Source organism: Astatotilapia calliptera, chromosome 6, assembly GCF_964374335.1.
Source record: "Astatotilapia calliptera chromosome 6, fAstCal68.1, whole genome shotgun sequence".
Classification (NCBI taxonomy): Eukaryota; Metazoa; Chordata; class Actinopteri; order Cichliformes; family Cichlidae; genus Astatotilapia; species Astatotilapia calliptera.
The window spans coordinates 21,378,697-21,395,816 of NC_137427.1; the positions used below are offsets into that span (position 1 = coordinate 21,378,697).

The window sequence follows — 17,120 nt, forward strand, 5'->3', positions numbered from 1 at the left end:
ACATCCCAATCCCAAATAAATTAAAAATTATATCTCAGCAAAAAACAACAACAAACAAACAAACACTTGTTCATTCATTCAAAACCAAGCACAAGAAAATCCAATAAATAATAATACAAAAAATTTGATTAGGAAATAAAAGTAATGTAGAGAACCGTTGAGTAAACTATGCTTCAGATTAGGTACACCACCTATACCAGGTTTATCTATATTAATGAAATAGCAGTTGTTGTTGTTGTTTTTGTTTTTCCACTGATATTATATGAGGTTTTTGTGGCTCCATGTTGTGGTGCTTTGCACCTGAGAGGATCCACAAATCTTTCTGCGGTTGTGTTTAGAAGGACATGTAAAAAACAATCTGCCAAATCAAACATGCAGAGCTGCCCACCGTCTCACCCCTTTGAGAATTAGGAAGCAACCGAAAAAAACTTTAAAGTCATTCTGTTGTAAGATGTTTCTACACAAATAGTAAGTAAAGTAAAGCTGTCGCCTGCCAGTTAGGACAAGCTGGGTTTTTACTTTTTTATGTCCTTGTTTCTCTACCCACCACAACCTTCAGCAAACTAACATAAAAGGGAGTGAAACTGTCTGTCTTCCCCCATAATACCCGTGTTTCATTTTTCTTAGCTGAGATGATGTGTTTTGCAAATTCTGCACTAAAGCACTGATACTAGAAGTAATGAAATTTATTTGAAATTATGTTTGAAGGTGAAATAAACACTGAAATTTGAATATTTTCACTTAGTACCTGTTGCCAACATGTGAAATCATGTGATTTCCAACAAGTCAGAAGACTTGCATTATGCAAACAAACATCTCTAAACCAACAATCACAGATTAGTCATTGTTGGTTGCAGTTCAGGCGAGCAGATAGTAAGAGCTGCTGGTTGCAGTGGACACTGGTTCAATGTCAGAGAAACCTTACTGACAAATACTCGTATCAGGACCGAATCTGGACGCACAGAAATTCAAGAGCTGTAAGTTATGTATTTGCATGTGTGTGTGTGTGTGTGTGTGTGTGTGTGTGTGTGTGTGTGTGTGTGTGTGTGTGTGTGTACGACTAACCCAACTCGAATATGTTCAGCTACTTCCTAAAATATGTAAACATATCTGACATGAACAGGAAAATGTGCATATGTGTCTTTTGATTTTTGGAAATCTAACGAGGCAGTGAAATCCTTGTAATTACAACAGTTTAAGAAACTTTGAATGCAGACTGATATCACTACTTCACAGACTGCGCCACATATTGATCTCTCCTCCGGCTTGGTGCCACATTAATTTTGAAATCCTCTCTCGTTTGCAGATGGGACAAAAGGCCACAGTTTGCTTCCTCCTGCAGCTCATTTTTGAGGTAAATCTGAAGTAGTGCAGGACAATATCTTTACTAATCCACAGAAACTTAAATGGCAGGTGTTTTGTCTCTTAAATTTGTAAAGGTTTCATTTGATGTCTTTCTTTCCTCCTGGTCAGCTGTCATCATGCACACAAATCAGGGTGATACCTGACTCTACGCTGGAGCTTCCCTGTCTCCCAGCAAATAATCACTTCATCGGAGTGGAAGCAATCACATGGAAATTCAATGGTTTTAAACGGCTTCTGTTTTTAGTGTGATGCAAATTTTTGCTGCTTTTATGTACATATATGTATATAACACATGGCCTTCTTTAAACTACAGGTGCCATCCTGCTTCAAAACTATAAGCCCGTCGCTTCAGACTTTTCCCTCCGCTTTCAGTCTGTCACTAAAACCAAAGAGGGCACGTACGAGTGTCTGTTAAAGGGGAGCGATATGGAAATAGTACGAAGGTTTGACGTCATAGTTGATGGTGAGACTCTTTCGTCATCATACGACCACTTTTAATTTTACAGTTAGTGGAGCAACGAACAATAAAGTGTTTGCTGTTTGTCTGCTTTTTGTTTCTTTTTGCAGAATTCACTGACTATCAAATGAAAGCATTTACAAAGTCAGATGTTAAACTCCCTTGCAATATCCCGAGTTCCAGAGAAGTCAGTGCCAATGCACTGTGGTTCAAAGAAAGTGCAAACGGAAGAATAAAGTTGAATCTTGAAGATGACTCCGCAGATGATAATAAAAAAATAGAGCTGATTTTTCCACTAGACCACGATCAGAGCATCATGGTCATAAACGCTGGCATGGAGGATGCTGGTATTTATGAATGTGAACTGGATGATGGAAAAAAGCTGAGCTCTATAAACCTTACTGTGGAAGGTAGGGGGCTTGTCAAATTTAATAGAGATTTAATAGATTTAATGATTTCCACTGCGCGTTGAGTCAGTAAGGGGGGGAAAAGGATCGATTAGTTGCATAAAACATTTTTATTTATGATTTGTTTCAGTTTTAGCTCCTCCTACAGCTCTTCCTCACACATGCCAAGGCTCCACCTCACCATGGGAGCCCTGCCCGGAGGAGAACAGCCGCACAGCAGAACCCATACTGAAGGAGTCCATGACAGAGTTTTCAATGAAGCTGTATTATTATCTCAGAGAAATATATCCTTCTGGCAACATGCTCTTCTCTCCTGTCAGCATCGGTGGGGTGCTCTCCCATTTGTTGTTAGGTACGAAAAGAGAGGCGAGTCGCTATTTTAATGTAATCACGTTGCAAATGTTTAGCATTCATCATGTTCTCCAGTGAATCCTTTAAAGTTTTCCAGTTTCATGCATCACCATGTTAAATTTGAGATAAACCAACCAGATAAACCTGCAGGTAAAAAGTTAAGATACCTTTTTATGTTTCAGTTCGGCAGAATTTTAGAGGGTGAATTAATACAGTAATGAACAAAGCTAAAGAAATAACAGGTTACAGGTTGATATTAAGTTCCTCTTCCAAAAAAATTCTGTTTCTGAACTGGTCTGGCTTTCGTTAGGTATTATTGGTTAACGTCTTATGTGGTTAGCTCTGTGATAGACCTTTCCAGGATGTGCCCAGCTTTTAGCCCTATGACAGCTGAAGAAAACGAGTAGAAGATGATCGATGATTGGAAATGAACTGAATGGATGTTTTGAAGTGTAACTCAAAAATAGAAATGATGCTGTGATCATACAGCACTGCAATCTTCTGTGAATGTCCTGGACTTACAATGTTTCTGAGCTCATCAGCGTAACTAGTGAAACTGTTTATTTGACCACTCCTAATATTCCCGCTCTCTCCCTGTGTTGGAGAGTGTTTTATATATGAAGCCTAAGGATGGCCCGTTTTTCTTCTATTATGTCTTTTGACCAGATGTTATGAGTTAAAAAAAAAAAGAAGCTTCCAAATGTAAATGTTGCACCTGAAATAATCTTCAGATCTTTCACCTGCTGAATTTATTAAGAAATAACAACAACAACAAAAAAAAGCTCACAGCTGTCCACAGCACAGTGCATTTTCCCATTACATTTAAGACATTTAGAGGGCTGTGTAAAGGTCATGCCATATTTTTTTCTTAAACTAAAGGAGCCCCTGGAGTAAATGTTTCAAATAACTGTGACTTAAAAATGTTTTGGTACACAGCTAAAAAGACAAAAAATACACCAGTGTCTCAAAAATCTATGGATTCAACTGTATTTTTAAAATCAAACATGGCTTGCAGCTTCCTATAATGTACTAAACGTATTGTTATTGTCTAATTGTACCTTCAGGTGCAAGGAACGATACCCGTAAGGCCATTGAGAGCGCTATCTGCGTGCCTCACGACTTCCACTGCGTTCACTCCCAGATGAAGAAGCTGAGAGAGAAGCTGGCCGGCTCCCTGCTGATGGCCTCTCAGATCTACTATAATTCACGTATTACTATCACAGTGTGAAGTATATCACAGAGCAGAAAATCACAGATCGTAAGAGATAAAATGATTTCTATTTCGGCTCTCCTCCTTAGACATGAATCTGAGTGAGTCCTTTACCGACCAGTCGATCCAGTTTTATGATGCGGAGCCCACAAAGCTGCTGAATACCACTGAGGAAAACACACAGATGATCAACAGCTGGGTGGCAGAAAAGACCCAAAATAAAATCACAAAGTTGCTTGACTTTGTCCCACAAAGTTCACAGCTGATCCTGCTCAACGCCGTCTCCTTCAGCGGTCAGTAAACTGTGCGCACACCTTGTGCACATTTCAAAAATGTGGAGACTGATAAACTGTGTTTACGTGTGTTTTAGGTCAGTGGAAGGTCAAGTTTAACCCAAACAATAAAAAAGGATATTTCACAAAATTTAATGGTGATGGGGTAACGGTGCCTCTTCTCTATCATGACAAGTACATGGCAACTATGATGTATGATCCTCACCTAAAGGCACAGGTAAGGAACAAACCACCAACTGACACTTTTCACAGCAATATGTGTCTAAATCCTACACAGACCTTTCTGCCACAGGCAACAGAAGTGACATCCTGTCTTCATCGATTCCTACAGGAAACATGCGTGTTATGTTTCTTTAATGTTGAGCTTTTCATCTTTAATGCACATCTAAACTGCTCTACTAACTCACAAAACATACAGTTTGAACAGTAGCTTTATGTTTAAATTTCATCTGTCATTTTACGGTTATTTTAATTTTATATCACAATTACTATGCAGTTTATTCCTGTATAAGTAAATATGCTAAAATACTTCAGATCTATAGCATTCAATTTCCTGTTCCCCAAAGGGTCAGTTTCTTGTCTCTAGTCTTGTCTCTTGAGCTATGACAGGTGTCAGAGTCGTAACCAGAATCCAGCATCTGATAGTCCATGATTCCGGCGACCTGCAGTCCTGTGCAAAAGTCTTGAGCCACCTCTCCTTTCCTTATATTTTACTTCCAAGGAACCAGACGGTATCATTTTTTAAAGTGGTCTGCAGCTCTCCAGGCTTTCTGAAGGTCCCTTTATAGTTTTTCTTTGGACATCGGTTGCTTTTTCTTTCACTCATTTTCAGTCCAGGCCTGTGTAACTGACCATTTTCATAAGAATGCTATTACTACAAAAATGGGAAAAGTTTTTTTGTTCCTCAAGCCATTTAACACTGACCATTGAAATGAACAAACAAGTAAAGAAACAATTTTAAATTCTATCTTCAGGCACAAACACAATTTGTATATTTTTTTTGTTGACTCTATGCAAAATAACAAAGATAACACAGTTATAAGAGCATTAAATAGTATTTTTGCACCAACAAGGTGATTCTAAAAAAGCTTTTATCTAAAGAGTTGGTGTATTTCAGCATGCTGTGCAGTGTGCCCTTAAAAAAAAAGAGGAAAATGGACAAGTGGAAGACCAAAAAACAAAAGCTATCTATGTTTCCTCAGAGAGTTCAGGCTGTGTTGAAGAATAAAAGCACATTTTGACTTTCAAGCACGTTAGAATTGTACAAACTCAGTTTTTGTCATATATATCATATTTTCATTATATTGCTAAACATTTTCCAAGGAAAATGAGCGATGGCTCAAGACTTTTGCACAACAGTAGATATCTTTAAGTTGATAAACACGTCGGTGGCCTCAGTGCACCGTGGTTTTGCTCAGATGAGTTAGAGAGTCAACAGTTACTAAATTTACTGCACCACTGGTGCATTTTCTTTTTTCACTCCTTACAAAACAATTCACAGAGAATATTTCCATCTCATGGACAACCAGATGACTTAAACAAAGTTAATGCCAGCCAAACAGTTACAGGCACTGATACTATCATGCGTATTACGATGATGAGAAACATTTTTTTACATCTCAGGTTTATTTTAAATGCCAGTGGTAAAAACAGATGGTCTCATAATGATCTCTTTTGTCACTTATTAACACTTCCAGTATTTTTTTTTATCTTTTTTGGCCAACAGGTGGCGAGGTTTGCCCTCACAGGAGACAGCAGTCTTTACATCCTGCTGCCTTCCACCAACACAGAGGCAAAGCTGCAGGAGATCGAGCAGAAGATGACCGACAGGACTGTGGTTCAAATGATACAAAACATGAAAACAGCATCTCCTCAGCATATTGAGGTCACTCTGCCCAAAATCAAACTGAATTTCCAGCCGGAAATGAACACGCTTATCAAGAAACTAGGTTGGTTCATCTTCTGTGCTCTCTTCTCTTTCCAACCCAACATCTGACCTTTTTTTGTATTACCAAAAATAAACACCACCCATGCCTTCATCCTGTGCAGTTTAGCTAGCAGTAAACATTAGGTTCCCATTTATGAAATATGTCTCTACGTTTGCTTTTTGATCTCAAAGCATCTCCACCACATGCTTGGCTCTCTTACCTGCTTTCACCCTCACTACTACCTTTTCTGTACTTTTCACTCCCTTTCCAGGACTGTCAGTGCTTTACGAGGGTGCCGACCTGTGTGGCCTCTACCCTCAGGAGAAACTGTTCCTGGACGACGCCAAACACAGAGCCTTCCTCGCACTGACCGAACAAGGAGTGGAGGCCGGCGCTGTCACCACCTTGTCGTTCTCCCGCTCTTTCCCTTCCTTCTCAGCCCTGCGGCCTTTCATCATGCTGCTGTGGAGTGACCACACCAATGTGCCGCTCTTTATTGGCAGGTTGACCGAGCCGTGAGAGGCGAACATAACGAGGGATGGGGAGTAAAATGTGCAGGAAACGACAGGCAATGTTTAACAAAGGCTGCTTTGCTGCTGTGTTTGAAGTAATTTGAAGAATTTTTCTGAAAATTCAGTTGTTAAGAATCAATATTGCTTTAAATAGTCTAGTTACTAAAGTGAGCAGTGACTTGTGGATTTGGATTATCTTCCGAGATGATGATAAATAAACACATATCTACACAACACACATGGTGCTTATCTTATGTTCTTGAAGAATCACATGTTCAAAGGAGGACAGACGCCCACTGATACAGCTCTGATTTATTTTGAGAAGTACTTACACAAACCCACCACAGGATGGCAGCCATACTGTGTGATTGACATGGACAGTGAATACACAGGGACTGCAACAGTGATTTTCCCATCTCATTCCCTCCTCAGCCCTCCCACATCATCACCACTGATAATAATTCAAGGAAGACGAGTGTCAAAATCGGCGACAGTAAAGGTTTTTTGTTCGTTAAAGCGAGAGCTTGCTCGGAAAAGCGAAGCGAACTGAGCAAAAAAGATACCCTGAATCGTCGTATTCACAAACAAATACACAGATGGCGAGGAGTCTGAATGCATGGCACGTCGGCATTCAGAACGATCAGCTAAGGTTGCACTCTATTATACAAGCTGATGGGGATTGCTAAACATGCAGCTGTACTGCAGATTGAAATGATTACATAAGCAAAGCAGGGTCAATAGACAAAGAGTCAGAAAATTCAGTGACTGTAAACAAAACGAACAGATCCAGAGACGGAAACAAATAACCACCCAGCCAGAAATGTGAACTCTATTTGATCACTGCCAACCAGAAATGTATCCTTAATGCCTGGATAATACGATAATGTTGTTTTGGTTTATCTCACTGCTGACGTGCTGGGAGTCTCAATGTGCATAGACAGAGTGCAGAATAAACCTACCACCCTTTCCCAAATCTTACTGACATTATTTAAGCTCTGAATGAAAATATCCTGAAGCCTAAAAGTGTTTTTTATTAGTGTCCAAGCCCTTTATTCTTATCCTAATCCAACTTTGGAGGATCTACTCTCTCTCTCTCTTTTTTTTTTGTTTTTTTTGCTGTCAGCAATCAGACATTCACAAGGTTATCGAAGGACACCAAGAATATGAGCAGCCAGATCGATTCAACAGTTAGAAAACTCCCCGAGGCCACTGACCCACCGTGCATGTGCTTCTCTGAACAAGTGTATGGCCAGAGCTGCTGTGACAGATGAACCAGGGGACGACATCTGATATCCTGGCAGGCATGTAGATAAGTTTTATATATATGAAAATGCTGAAATGTGCACAAAGATCCACGGCATGCATGCAGCTCGATGAAAATGGGATCTTATTGTTGTTGGATCTGTGCGTTTCCACTGACCCTGAAGGATGTAATCCCCCTTTACACCGAGAGGTTAAATTATAGGAAGGCTCTTGTACCAAAAGCAAAGTTGTATCTGAACAGGAATTCCTGTGTTTAATAGACGTGTAGATGATTTAGAAGAGACCTGATATTTAACAGGTCAAAAATAACGGGACAATCAGACGAAACACTGACTCCGTCTGATGGCTGATCTCACCTTCAGCCAGATGTCTTCTACCAATATCGAATGTCTGAGGTCGTGCAGATGTGGGTTAGGGAACCTTTTCGAGCTGTTTATAAAAATCAGATAACCGAACTAATCAAATTCCTGTATCTTTAAATTCAAAATATGTGACACCGCACTGACGAAAGAAGATGTTGCATAACTGGTGTTTCTGTTGGAGCAAAAATTACAGTCACTGAGGTAAACTGTCTTGAATCCAGATGAAATTTGTTTCAGAAATGCTGCAACACAGTGCAGGATACTCTGAAAGACATCGTTTTGCCTGCTGTGGACACAGCTTTGGGCTTTCATCAGACAGGAGCAGTCAAAGGTTACGCACCACAGTATTTGCCTTTCTTAAAGTTGCTCTTTTGGCTTTCTGGCAGTGGGAGACAGAGATAGCAAAGGCCTGGAACAAGTGGCCGGGCGCACTCGCACCACTGAGGCCTGCGGTGGTAACAGAGGATTTCTCTCTTTTGTCCTTTTTTAAAAAACATTCCCTCGCACCTCTGCGCTTCTGAATTCGGATGGAGACGTTTTGAATGGGGCATGACGTGAATACAGATTAACAGACGCTGCACAGGCAGAAAAAGCAGGCACTCATAGTCTCACAGCCTTCACGCACGCGCACATTTTGACACATTATCGTCTCATGTGAAGGTGGATAAAACACCACTGTCACCAGAAGACAATGAAAATACATAAAAACAATGAAAAGGTAAAGGTAGAAATCCACCGAACGGATCTTTTTGTGCTTTATAATACGGTGTGTTGTTTTGCATTAGATAGACATCCACGAAGATAAGAGACTTCTCACGACAATCATCCTTTCGTAACATCCCCCCCCCGCTCCTGCATCTGCGTACCACATAATGAGTCACAAAGGGTGCACATACTGTCAGGTACTTTCACTGAATGAATTTTGAGTGCATTAGTCTCAAATCTGGTCATTATGCATAAAATTTGAATGGACATGAGCAACTTCTACAATACAGTACGGTCTAAAGCACAATTTAGTGAGCTTTGTTTTGTTACGTCAACACTTTAATGAGGACATTGTCACAATTTGGTTTACCTTGGAAAAGAAAAGTATTCAGATTACACCTTATTACCATCACTAATATTAGTATGAATATCATATACTAATACTCTGCGCCGTATTTATTGGCAATATGAGACAGATTTTAATCAGTATTGTTATTGCATGTTTTATCCTTTGTTCTTATTTCTTCCTTACTCACATTCTGTTATCGGCCATCGTTCAGTGAGACATAAATGTGTGTGTGTGTGTGGTATAGTGCATTTGCATGTGTGTGCATTTATGCGTTTGTATCATGAATATCTTGTATAATCTAGTCCGGTTTGTCACTGCTTGGGGCTCCTTGCTGCGTGAGCGTATGCCAGTACTCGACTTTCTTCCCTTTGTTTTTGAGACACTCGAACCAGTGTCTGAGTCTCTCTCCGCTCGCATTGATGCCCAGCTCCACTCCTCCTGCAAACACAGAGAGAGAGAAGCAGAGGAAACAGAGAGGAGTCAAGAGGCGAAGGAAAACTTGTTTGCTGGTGAGGACGATAAAAGGAGACAAAAACTGGGAGGAGGTGAAGATGACTAATAAGGAAACAAAATAACTAACAAACTAAAGAAAGAAAAATTTGAGTTTGCTTTTCATTTTTTTTAAATACTCTTTATGAATCTGAAATTCCTGATCCTTTTAGCATAGCTATCAGAGGGAAAACAATCACAACACTCACTTATGTGAAATGTTTGCAGGGACCAAAGAATGGTCCAGATCTTTCTAAAGAGCCCCCAAAAATCTGGGAAATACTGGATCATCCTTACCAATGCACTGTACATTATCCTGGGACCTTACAAAACATTATCTTTACAGTTTAAGTAACACATTTCTCATGAATTGGAGTGGCAGTGTAGAGTGGAATATAATCAAGTTCAGTACCTCAAAATTGGTACATTAGTACAAGGCGTGTTTAAAGATTGATTGAATCTACCAACAAAAAGCAAAAAAACAAAGCATCTCTGCTTTAAATTTTACCCCTGTCTGCTCCTAGATCTTCTCCTTGTGAAGCACTGTGAGCATTAAGGCACATCTGCTATGCTTGGACTGCTCCCCAGAAGTTCCAAACATAACGAGAGTTAATCGTCCAGTTTTAGCGGTCATTATTGGGGAAGCCTGCAGACTCCAAGCTTGAAGAAGGGGCATTAGTTAGGAGCACAAGCAGGAGCATATGCTCACAGCTTTATCAACTCTTTCAGGGTTTTGCATTGTGAATTTGCTCCAAAGGAGTCCAACTGGACCACAATTTGTGTCCCGAGGCTTCAAAAGAAGAACCATAACTGCACACAGCTTTAGTTATGGAGCTCGCCCTCGTGCCACCATCCACCTACCAGTGCTGGGTAATCACATTACAGTTTTCTTCAAAGTAACGTGAACTGTGATGAATTCAATAATTACACCTACTGTAATACTGTTACAGATGTTAGTGATTAATGATCATCAAATGCGACTTTTTCCTCCTAAACATTTCCCTAATCAGCTGATTTCAGTTGGGCAGGGAGTGGACTGCAGCCTTTGAGAGGTGGCATATGGATGTTGCTTTTATTTTTATTTTTTATTGCATGATAAGAACAATAGCCTGATCGTAAAGTGCAGATTGCATCCAGGACAGAAGCAGCTACCCATTGCTTGTGATAAGAGAGCCAATGCTCTCTGTACAGACAGCATGCTAACACAAAGCTAGCCAAGAACACAGAGTGAAGTGTAGGGATGGGAACTGATAAGAATTCAGTGCTGCCGATTCCATTACTGATTCTCCTATTGAGTTCTCACTGGCTCTGCTTTGAGAGTGACCACCATCGCTAAGCAGCATGTCATAAATGCTACATTTATGCAAATTTCTCTGTAAAACGACCTGAAACACACTGTCTCATAATTACCATTTAACAATATAAACTGAGGCTACACACCAACACAAATGCCAATCCTAACGAGGACACACATGTGATCTTTCTCTTAGTGTTTAGGTATGAACACAAAGTTAACAGCACAAAGCAAAGATGAGAACCAGCACAGAGACTTTCAAGTGATTCTACTGTAGAAACATGAACAGGTGGAAAGGAAAGCTGCAGCCTGACCGATCATCAGTTTGTTACCTGTTGAATTTAGGGTCTGGCTGCTTGGCTGGGGTCAGCATTCACTCAGCTTTATCACCACTCTGGGTTCTTGGCTAGCTTAGCGTTAGCATGCTGTCTACAGGATGCAGTTTGGACTTTATCATTGTGCTCTTGTCCATTTGTACAATACAAATAATGCTAATCTCCATATCCACTCTACACACTATTTTCCACCTCCTGAACATTAACTGAAATCACCTGATTGTAGCTCAAGTGCAACTGAAAAGATAAGTTGATAGGCAATGACTGATCAATACTGATTGATAGGAGAGCACACTAATAATCCCCGTCCCTAGTGAAGTTAAAGCTGAGTGTATGTATGCTGCCCCCCAGCACAGCAGCCAGAGCAAAAACAGCAATGATCAGTCAGTCTTGCAGGACTTTTGTCTTATGTTCTAACAGAACACCACTGTGGCGATTGCTGTAAAGTGTTTTTGGGGTTGTTGACTTTGTACTCATATTTAAACACTAAAAGAAAGGTCTCTGGTGTCCTTATTGAGACAGGAATCTGTGTCAGTGTTTAGAAGGTAAAATGCATCTCATGCTATGCTAAATGAGTAACACAAGAGTAATGTAATTACTGAGTATTTCAACTAGTTTTTTCTCCAAGGACTGATTAATGCATTACTTTTAAAAAAGTGACAAATACCTTCTTCTGAGTAGTAACCCCAACATGGCCACTAGCATCACCACACACATAGCACAATCATCGTAGCTCTGAGATCCAGCTTCTAAATGTGATCATCCTTCCCAAAATATAATTAAAAGTGTGAGGAAGGAAGGGAATCCAGTGTGGGATAGAGATGAGCAATTGCAGATCATAGTTAGACTTCCAGGAAGCAAGTCGAGGAACACTCAGGGCGAATCATAACTACATGACCTTAAGAACAGCAGCAATATTAATAAATGTATGTTTTCTGTGAAGAAGTGCAAATCAGTTGTTGTTGGGGTTTTTTGTTTTTTAACTTTGTTGTTAAAAAGTAATCTTTAATAATATTTAATTAGGAACAGCCAACAATGCATTATATTAAAATTTATGTAAATATCTTTATTTGCTGCCAGACTGTCATGTAAGGACAGAAGGAAGCAAAAAGGCCTTCATGTCAAATTTTCCCTGACGGAGAGAAAGAGAAATTTAAGGTAGCTGGAAAATAACAATAAATTGAAATTTTGATGACTGATTTTACAAGAATTGGATGCGCTGGGAATAAACAAGTGGAGAAACAAGAAATACTTCAAGTGAGGTAATGGAGCCACTGGAGGAGGAGCGCAACGTATGATAAAGCTGCACACAGCTGTCACGCTGGGGATACAAAGTCTTTCTCTTGGCTGTGATTGCATAAGAGTGCCTCAGAAACTGACAGCCATGAGCAAACAAAGCTCGGTTTTTGATCTACGCCTTTTCTGAGCACGGGACCGAGCGTCGCCTGAGACGCTGCTGCTGGGAGGAGAAGAGGAGCGATCTACAGATCATCCCTCGCTTTCCTCTCACAGAATCATGCAACTTGTAGAACAGGTCTAAACCTGTTGACAGAGTTTCGATAGGATAATCACGCACAACACTTTGTCAGTTTCGCTGCACGCCCCCGCAGCACTCCCACCACCTCCCAACAGTGATCGATGGAGTGTTCCCCGGGCCCGCTGGCTGATAGTGACAAACGAATGGCCAGCCATCCTGACACACACTGGGGGATAGAAGAAGGATGAGGAACTGGAGCCGGGGGGAGACGTGGCGGCTGACGCACAGGCTGGTGGGCTGGTGCGTGCCAAAACTCGCACGGTTTTACCCCTGCTCTCTCCTCACTTCTCCTCCGCTGCAGATCCCTCTCATTAAACCCCACCAGCGGATGAATAACTGCTTGTGGTGAACCAAGCATTTAGCAGAGCCATAGATCTGAAAGAATCAATAGGCGTCAAAGTTCCTACTGAAACACTGAACTGCATCTGAATTTCTCTGTTCCACACAACTTTCCAATCCTTTTATGGGTGGAGGCGTGTCCAGCAGTGTTTTTGGGCCATCAGATCAACAGTTTTACAAACACCAACCTATTAATGTTCGATCACTCAAAGTCCCTCACAGGACTGACACCTGTAGGTGAACACGAGTAGGTGAAGGTAAATTAAGGTAAATAAGTGTTTAAAAGAGAAACCATTAAGACTTGCTGTATATTAAATTACATTTGACTTTTTAAGCAAGCATGTCGCATAGCTTTATATGTTAAATATTAAGCTTATTAATTTGGGTAACCTGATCTTATCCCTCATAAACATCAAGCAATAATTAAAGTCTTTTTTTTGTATGTGTATACATTCAAAGCTCTCGACTTCCACAGTTTTAAATGCAACATGTTCAAATACAACACATTTTAAATGAAAAGCACTAAGGGAAGCACAGATGGCTTTAAAATTTCTAAAGGACACTTTTTACCTGCCCTCAAAATTTGAACTGGAGCTTGATTTGATGGCAGCGCAGTAACTGGATTCATGGGTTTCTGTCTGTGCAGTTGTGGCATCATTACATTGCAATAAACATAAAGTCTCTTGCGATTTGGCATCGTGATTAAAACCAAGATTGAACTGAATCGGAGATATCAGACTTGGAACACAGTCCCACTGTTTTGAGACTGTGCTCGCGTGGCCTTTTCATCAACTCTTTATCCGCTTTTTTAGCTTTGAGACTTGACTTTGAAGGGAACCGATTGGAAACAGCTCAGAGGTTTAGATTTGGCTCATGGTGAAGATGAAATTTCCCAACTCTCTTCATGCGCATGTTGCTCCCTCAGTTTATCCATTCGATTCATTGCTTGAGTTTACTCACCTCTGTGATGTGACATCCTCTACATACAGTGGCTTGCAATAGTATTCGGCCCCCTTGAACTTTTCCACATTTTGTCACATTACAGCCACAAACATGAATCAATTTTATTGGAATTCTACGTGAAAGACCAACACAAAGTGGTGTACACGTGAGAAGTGGAACGAAAATCATACATGATTCCAAACATTTATACAAATAAATAACTGCAAAGTGGGGTGTGCGTAATTATTCAGCCCCCTTTGGTCTGAGTGCAGTCAGTTGCCCATAGACATTGCCTGATGAGTGCTAATGACTAAATAGAGTGCACCTGTGTGTAATTTAATGTCAGTACAAATACAGCTGCTCTGTGACGGCCTCAGAGGTTGTCTAAGAGAATATTAGGAGCAACAACACCATGAAGTCCAAAGAACTCACGAGACAGGTCATGGATAAAGTTATTGAGAAATTTAAAGCAGGCTTAGGCTACAAAAAGATTTCCCAAGCCTTGAACATCCCACTATTAGTCGTGCACTGCACAAAGTTGGCCTTTATGGAAGAGTGGCAAGAAGAAAGTCATTGTTAAAAGAAAACCATAAGAAGTCCCGTTTGCAGTTTGCCACAAGCCATGTGGGGGACACAGCAAACAGGAAGAAGGTGCTCTGGTCAGATGAGACCAAAATGGAACTTTTTGGCCAAAATGCAAAACGCTATGTGTGCCAGAAAACTAACACTGCACATCACTCTGAACACACTCTGTTAAATATGGTGGTGGCAGTATCATGCCCTGGGGGTGCTTCTCTTCAGCAGGGACAGGGAAGCTGGTCAGAGTTGACGGGAAGATGGATGGAGCCAAATACAGAGCAATCTTGGAAGAAAACCTCTTGGAGTCTGCAAAAGACGTGAGACTGGGGCGGAGGTTTACCTTCCAGCAGGACAACGACCCTAAACATAAAGCCAGGGCAACAATGGAATGGTTTAAAACAGAACATATCCATGTGTTAGAATGACCCAGTCAAAGTCCAGATCTAAATCCAATCGAGAATCTGTGGCAAGATCTGAAAACTGCTGTTCACAAACGCTGTCCATCTAATCTGACTGAGCTGGAGCTGTTTTGCAAAGAAGAATGGGCAAGGATTTCAGTCTGTAGATGTGCAAAGCTGGTAGAGACATACCCTAAAAGACTGGCAGCTGTAACTGCAGCAAAAGGTGGTTCTACAAAGTATTGACTCAGGGGGCTGAATAATTACACACACCCCACTTTGCAGTTATTTGTTTGTAAAAAATGTTTGGAATCATGTATGATTTTCGTTCCACTTCTCACGTGTACACCACTTTGTGTTGGTCTTTCACGTGGAATTCCAATAAAACTGATTCATGTTTGTGGCTGTAATGTGACAAAATGTGGAAAAGTTGCAATACTTTTGCAAGCCACTGTATTCTGCTACGACAGTAAGCCTGTTTTCTAATGGTAACGCTTACAGAAGACCACTGCACTGGAACTATGCTTGCTCGACCTCTTTATCAACTGTTTTTCTCCATCTCTCCTTTTTTTTGTTTCTGTGTCATTTTTCTCTCAGACCCAATTAACATCATGGGCAGGCTGCTGTAGCTAAACCTGTAATGATAATGGTCGGGGAAATGGTTGTTATCTGGGGCTGTGTGTGGGTCTGATGGCCTTTTCCCCCAGCAGGGCTTATAAGTCATTGGGTTTATCTAAACAGGGGGTGTCTCCCTTCAGCCTACCGTCTCTCCCACACACAAACACACACGTGCGCACACTCGCGCACACTCACATTAGACAAAGTAAAACGCTTTGATCTGAAGGCCTCCGAGCTCATAGGGTGGTAATCCATTCTCACTGTGCCTCCCTACCAGTTCTCCATCACTCCTTAAGCTCCCATGTTCTCCGTTGCTGTGATATACACACCGGGCCATGCCAAAGCTTTTTAGCAGTCTGATGAAGCTGCAACCATCTAATGTGCCAAGTCTATGAAGGATGTGGACCCAGAGAAAATCGTCTTCCTTTTTGAGTTTTCCCCTCCATTTCCTGTTCCACTCAAACTCTTCTTTGCTCGCTCAATCGTTCTCCTCAAGCCTCATAATTACTTCTCATCTCTCTAGTTTTCTTCCCCCTCTCTCTACCCACACTCAGCCTGTTTTTTTCCTCCTTCTTTTTTTATCTTTCTGCTCCGCTTTCATTTCAACAGTCTGCTACGGTCACATTCTTTGCTTCGCTGCTTTCCTCTCCACTCCTCCCCTCCACACTACAGCGTTTCTGAGCCTACCTATGAAGTCGTTGCTCATTCCCAAGTCATAGTCCCACACAGTGATCTCCAGGGTCTTCTTCGCCAGCTGGTCCAAGGATACTTCATATGAAAACTCCTGTGCAGGTGGGGTACATGAGAGCATATTTACATCAATGATTCATAAACAGGTGATTGAAAGGAACTGAATTCCTAACTCAGCACGTGTTCTGTGATACGCTGGGTGCACCTGCAGGATATGACACAGTCCCTTTAAGGTATGCTTAAATTGCCATGCTTTACATTGGGAGCTCAGTAGAGAAATCAAAGAAGTTGTTAGCTGCGGTGTGGTTAATTGCAGAGAAAGTGTGGAGCTGTACCTCATTGAATTCGGGATTGAGAGTCTTTTTCTTCACGGAAGTCTTGTATTTGGACTTTTTCCCCATATCTGGCTGTAAGACGCTGAGAAAGAGAGAGAAACCAGATAAAGACATGAATTCAGCGTGATCTTGGGGAATCAGGGAACATGCTGTACAACCCCTGGAAAACAGGCTGTCAGAAACTATTACTCAAATAGCCACGGTCAATGTCTTAGTTAATCTTTGCCTATATTTCATGAAATTCTGCTACTTGTAGGTTAGTGTTAGTGTTACTGACAAACAAATGGAAATGATCACACACATGCATATTTAGCATTGCTGTGCAGTAATTAGTGTTAGGCACAAATAGAGACAGTTTACCA

The 17,120-nt window shown here is 41.0% G+C and overlaps 2 protein-coding genes across 2 annotated transcripts in view; one reads left to right on the forward strand and one right to left on the reverse strand.

The window, feature by feature from the left end:
• The first annotated feature begins 821 nt into the window (after window positions 1–821).
• On the forward strand, window positions 822–6,759 carry serping1 (serpin peptidase inhibitor, clade G (C1 inhibitor), member 1). Its single transcript, XM_026171074.2, has 11 exons — window positions 822–977; window positions 1,307–1,354; window positions 1,474–1,585; window positions 1,679–1,828; window positions 1,933–2,232; window positions 2,360–2,581; window positions 3,645–3,788; window positions 3,880–4,083; window positions 4,161–4,300; window positions 5,810–6,032; window positions 6,283–6,759. Exons 2-11 carry the CDS (start codon window positions 1,307–1,309, stop codon window positions 6,528–6,530), a joined length of 1,791 nt encoding a protein of 596 aa, XP_026026859.2. The 5' UTR covers window positions 822–977; the 3' UTR covers window positions 6,531–6,759.
• The window catches only part of doc2g (double C2-like domains, gamma), a 50,197-nt gene continuing 36,719 nt past the window's right edge, over window positions 3,643–17,120 (reverse strand). Inside the window, exons 9-11 of the mRNA XM_026171078.2 lie at window positions 16,759–16,840; window positions 16,421–16,517; window positions 3,643–9,640 (exon numbers count right to left, since the gene is read on the reverse strand). Of these exons, the coding sequence (XP_026026863.1) occupies window positions 9,501–9,640; window positions 16,421–16,517; window positions 16,759–16,840 (319 nt within the window). The 3' untranslated portion in view covers window positions 3,643–9,500. The remainder of the gene's footprint in view (window positions 9,641–16,420; window positions 16,518–16,758; window positions 16,841–17,120) is intronic.